Source organism: Trichechus manatus, unplaced genomic scaffold, assembly GCF_000243295.1.
Source record: "Trichechus manatus latirostris isolate Lorelei unplaced genomic scaffold, TriManLat1.0 scaffold00408, whole genome shotgun sequence".
NCBI lineage: Eukaryota > Metazoa > Chordata > Mammalia > Sirenia > Trichechidae > Trichechus > Trichechus manatus.
Genome location: NW_004444344.1, coordinates 18,593 through 24,328, shown reverse-complemented (window position 1 = coordinate 24,328; position 5,736 = coordinate 18,593). Strand labels below are relative to the sequence as shown.

Here is a 5,736-nt window from a genome sequence, read left to right as displayed (position 1 = left end):
ATTGGAAAGTACATATATTCATATCAGCTAAAGATAAAATAATTTCTTCTAGCTAATCAATCAGTATGCGTCCTACAGAAAATATATCTTTTGCAATGAGCAGATTCTTGAATTTGGTGTGAAATGTATCATTCCTTTTTAATGTTACTGATTTCACATTATTTAATTTTTTTTTTTTTTTAATTTAGGGGAAGCCAGGTCAAATGAATGAAAACCAAACAGAAGTTGTAAGAGAATTTGTCCTAGCAGGCTTCTCCCAGACACCAGCTATAGAAGCAGCACTCTTTGTATTATTTCTCTTCTTCTATGTGACCACCTGGGTGTGCAACGTCCTCATCATGCTCACAGTGGCCTCTGATAACTGCCTGAATTCATCACCTATGTATTTCCTTCTTGGCAATCTCTCTTTCCTGGATCTCTGTTATTCAACTGTAACTACTCCTAAGCTTCTGGCTGACTTCCTTGAAAATGAAAAGCGCATTATGTATGACCAATGCATTGTGCAGCTCTTCTTCCTCCATTTTGTAGGGGCAGCTGAGATGTTCCTGCTCACAGTGATGGCCTATGATCGCTACGTTGCAATTTGTCGCCCCCTGCACTACACCACTGTCATGAGTCGAAGGTTATGCTGTTTTTTGGTAGCTGCTTCCTGGATGGGAGGATTCGTGCACTCCATTGTTCAGACAATTCTCACTATCCATCTGCCCTTTTGTGGGCCAAACCAGGTGGACAACTTCTTTTGTGATGTTCCTCCTGTCATCAAACTTGCCTGTGTAGACACCTTTGTCATTGAATTACTAATGGTATCTAACAGTGGGTTGCTCTCTACCAGCTCCTTTGTGGTTCTGATTTCTTCCTATGCCACTATCCTGGTCAAGATTCGATCCAAAGAGGGAAGACAAAAGGCACTCTCGACTTGTGCCTCCCATCTCATGGTTGTAACACTCTTTTTCGGACCCTGTATTTTCATCTATGCTCGACCTTTCTCCACTTTCTCTGTGGACAAGTTGGTGTCTGTGCTCTACAATGTTGTTACCCCCATGCTGAATCCACTCATCTACACACTACGAAACAAAAATGTCAAATCAGCCATGCAGAAACTGTGGGACAGGAGTGGACTTACTAGGAAAAAACAAGAGACATGAGAAGTTGAAGGGAGTTTTTGAAGATAGAGAATCTGAGGTTAGAATAACGACTTTTGAAGTCATTTGAATGACTAATGAATTAGGAGATGATAGTCTCGTTTTATTTCATTTTATTAAATAATAAGACTCATTTTTCTAGCTTCATAATTTAAATGTGAACTATAGCTTAGAAAAACTTCTATCATACCAAATTATTCCGTCTTCAGCTTTCTTTTCCTTTTTGAAATAAATCTGCTTTCTGTTTTTTCTATCAGTTTGTGTTCTTCCATCATATCCGTTCATCTGGCCAAACATTATTCCATTCAGTTTGCCATTACATACTCTACAAACCACCCTTTCAAGTTTTCATGTCAGCGTCTTCTCCAGCTTAAAATAGGTTTTATTTTTTATCAATTGTATCTTATTCTAACTAGATGTTTGCAGTTAATTGATAAGAAATTTATATGTATTTCTTGCTGCCACTAAATATTTAAAGAGATATCAGTAAAATGAATTAGAATTCATTAGATTTATATGACTGTGTGACAATAAGCAAATGAGATATATTAGTCAGCTTTCTCACATCACCACACTACTTACTAACTATCCAGTAGTGTAACTGAGAGAGAAATTTACTGATAGTGTGGATTCAAACTTATCTCTCTGAATTGCAAACCAAGTGTATCTGGACAAATCTTTTAAATTATTGAACCCTAAATTTTCTCATTTGTAGCATACATAGAATGATGTCTACCTTTTAGTACTGTTGTAAGGACTAAAACTGACAATAAATGTGAATCTGTCTGCCTTGGTGCCCGGCTCATAACAGGGTTCGACAGTTATTTATTCATTAAAATAGATTTTTCAATGACAGTAAAATATGGGTGGTAAAATTCTAAATTACTTAATTTGTCTTAATGCAACAACAGTCTAATCTACTGCTGCTTGTTTTTGAAAGATGGTGTAAAGTGTGTAGAAATGGGTTCATGACATTTTCACTTTTATCAATTATTGGGAATAGTTTACATTATCAGCAAAGAATACCTCACTGACATAGGTTTTATGCTTAGAGTTAAACTAAGATTGATTCTTTGGTCTGGTTACTGCTTACTCTGATTTTATGATCAAAGATAACATTAAATTGACATTCAAGGTTAGAATAAACTAAACTCAAATAAAATGTAAATTTACTATACAAATGGGCTATCAAGTATATTTTCATGTTTACAGTTTTTTAGTCAGTGGATTATAGAAGCAATTTGAATACCTAATTTTTACAGTAAACAGACATACAAGGTAAGAATATTTGGAAAATTCATCAAAGGCTCAGATTGTATCTCAACTGTCTTCATATACCTAACATCTACTAAAATGTCCAACTTGTTGAACGAATAAAGGAGGTATTTAGTTCTTCTTTGATCAATGCAGTAATGATTGTTGTTGTTGTTAGCTGCCATCAAGTTCACTTCAACTCATGATGACCTTATGTATGACAGAACCCTACACCATCTTCATGATTGTTGTTATGTTTGAGTCTACTGTTTCACCCACTGTGTTAATCTATCTCACTGAGGTCCTCCCTTGCTTTCACTGACCCTCCATGTTACCAATCACGATGTCCTTTTCTAGTAATCGGGAGTTAATGATTAAGAGCTGTTTACCTTTCCCATACTGGAGAGATAACTTGTAAATTGGAAAACTTTTCAGTGAAGCATAGGAAACTATTTGAGAGATTTTACACAACCAAGAATTGAACAAGCCTTTTTATATAACTCTGAAAGCCTATACAGACACCAGAATACTTTTGGATATGCCACCATGTTTGTCAGACAAATCAGGTGGATAATTCAATATTGAGCTTCTAATTAAGTAATCTATTTCATAGTACAAGCACCTATAGATCATATTACTTCATCTAAAAAGAGTTGGCTTTGTAATCAGAGAGGTCTATATCTGAATTCTCAGTCAGTATTTGAACATTACTACTAGGAGGTGAGGTAATTGAGGCTTTAAACTTCAACAGAATTGTGGCAATTGATCATATGGATATAATCCAGTTGATTTTGCAAGAGATTAATGTAGAGAGGCTGTCTATTGCTGCCAGAATTTCACACTAATCAAAGATATATGGAAAAAGTGATACTTAGGAATTAAATAACTATACCATTTTGGGGTAGGATATGACCAAAAGCACACAAAATAAAGTTACTATTGTTAGCATGTGTATAATGTAAAGAAATTATTCTACAGAATAAATTAGAATACATGTCTAAATATGAATAAGGCATTCTAGAAATTCTCAAGGAAATGTCCATATTGAAAAGAAGAGTACTTCTTTGTGTGTAAGCAAACACTCAGAACTTATTAACCATACTAGCAATTTAAATTGTTTTTATCCTTTCCAAGGCTGCTTTCATTTACAATGTAACATTACATGCTGTAAGAAAAGAAGGACAAGTTTATACTAAGAATACTGAGACACAAAGTTAAAGACTTTATATGGAAACATATCTAATATTATACATTTTATCTTTAATCCAATATCTAACACTCCTATTCAAATAAAATATGTAGGCTTCAGATTTAAAAAAAAAATTTTCCACCAGTTTTGACACTATTAGTCAAATAGGCCAGTTTATAAAGAACTCAAACCATACCTAAAATTGTATTCACTTACCACAACAAAGATTTATTTTTCTTTTTAATTTTATTGTGCTTTAGGTGAAACTTTACAGTGCAAATCAGTTTCTCATTCAAAAATTTATACACAAAATGTTTTGTGACATTGGTTGCAATATCCACAATGTGACAGCACTCTTCCCCTTTCCACCCCTGGTTCCCCGTGTCCATTCATCCAGTTTTCCTGTCTCTTCTTGTCTTCTTGTCTTGCTTTTGGGCAGCAGTTGCCCATTTGGTCTTGGGTATTTGATTGAACTAAGAGACACATTCCTCACATGTGTTATTGTTTGTTTTATAGGCCTGTCTAATCTTTGTCTGAAAAGTGAGCTTTCAGAGTAGTTTCAGTTCTGAGTTAGCAGAGTGTCCAGGGCCCATAGTCTTGGAAGTTCCTCCAGTCTTTGTCAGACCAGTAAGTCTGATCATTTTTTGTGATATTAATTTTACTGTACATTTTTTCTCCCACTCTGTCCAGGACTCTCTGTTGTGATCTCTGTCAGAGCAGTTGGTGATTGTAGCCAGGCCCCATATACATCTTCTGGGCTCAGGCTGGTGGAGGCTGTGGTTCAAGTGGTCGTTTAGTCCTTTGGGCTAATATTTAACTTGTACCTTTGGTTTTCTTTATTATCCTTTGCTCCAGATGAGACAGTACCAATAGATGTATCTTAGATGGCTGCTTGAAAGCTTTTAAGATCTCAGATGCTACTCACCAAAGTAGGATGTTGTATATTTTCTTTATGAACTATGTTATGTCAATTGACCTAGATGTCTCCCAAGACCACGGTTCCAAGCCCTCTGCCCCAGTAAATAAGTCCATCAAGGTATTTGAATGTGTCTAGGAAGCTTCTATAACTTTGCTCTAGTTAAGTTGTGCTGACTTCCCCTATATGTGTTTTGTCCTTCCCTTCACCAAACTTGATACTTGTCTACTAGCTAGTTAGTGATTTCCCCTCCATATCTCTCCTCTCCCTTGTAACCATCAAAGATTGTTTTTTTCTGTGTGAAAATGTTTTCTTGAGTTTTTACAATAGTGATCTCATACAATATTCGTCCTTTTCTTTTTTTTCTTTTGTTTATTGTTGTAGTTTAAGTGAAAGTTTACATTTCAAGTTAGTGTCTTATACAAAAATTTATACATACATTGTTATGTGACCGTAATTGCTCTCCCTATACTGTGACAGCACACTCCTCCTTTCCACCCCTGATTTCCCGTGTCCATTCAACCAGCTCCTAACCCTGTCTACCTTCTCGTCTCACCTCCGGACAAAAGCCACTCTTTTAGCCTCATGTATGTACTGAGCTAAGAAGCACACCCTTCACCAGTATCATTTTATGTCCCACAGTCCAGTCCAATCTTTGACTAAAGAGTTGGCCTTGAAAATTGTTTTAGTTCTGGGCTGAAAGACAGTCCAGGGGCCATGCTTTCTGGGGATCCTCCAGTCTCAGTCAGACCATTAAGTCTGGTCTTTTTACTAGAATTTGAGTACTGCACCCCACCTTTCTGCTGCTCCGTCAGGACTCTCTGCTGTGTTCCCTGTCGGGGTGGTCATTAGTGGTAGCCGGTTACCATCTAGTTCTGCTGGTGTCAGGCTGATGAAATCTCTGGTTTATGTGGCCCTTTGTCTCTTGGACTAATACTTTCCTTTTGCCTTTGGTGTTCTTCATTCTCCTTTACTCCAGGTGGTTGAGACCAATTGATGCATCTTAGATAGCCACTTGCAAGCTTTTAAGACCCCAGACGCCACTCACCAAAGTAGGATGCAGAACGTTTTCTTAATAAGCTTTGTTACCCCAATTGACCTAGATGTCCCCTGAAAGCATGATCCCCACACCCCCACCCCTGCAACTCTGTCCCTTGAAGTGTTTCATTGTATTCAGGAGATGTCTCAGCTTTGGTTTAGTCCAGTTGTGCTGACTTCCCTGTAGTGTGTGCTGT

At 36.9% G+C, this 5,736-nt stretch overlaps 1 protein-coding gene across 1 annotated transcript; it reads left to right on the top strand.

Moving 5' to 3' along the window:
• The first annotated feature begins 203 nt into the window (after nt 1–203).
• LOC101341716 (olfactory receptor 4Q2) lies at nt 204–1,145 on the top strand. Its single transcript, XM_004391027.1, has one exon. The coding sequence runs from the start codon at nt 204–206 to the stop codon at nt 1,143–1,145; it is 942 nt and encodes a 313-aa protein (XP_004391084.1).
• Nucleotides 1,146–5,736: the final 4,591 nt, after the last annotated feature.

Excerpts from the sequence above, each read along its gene's own strand:
- LOC101341716 (XM_004391027.1), top strand. The coding sequence starts at position 204 with ATGAATGAAAACCAAACAGAAGTTGTAAGAGAATTTGTCCTAGCAGGC.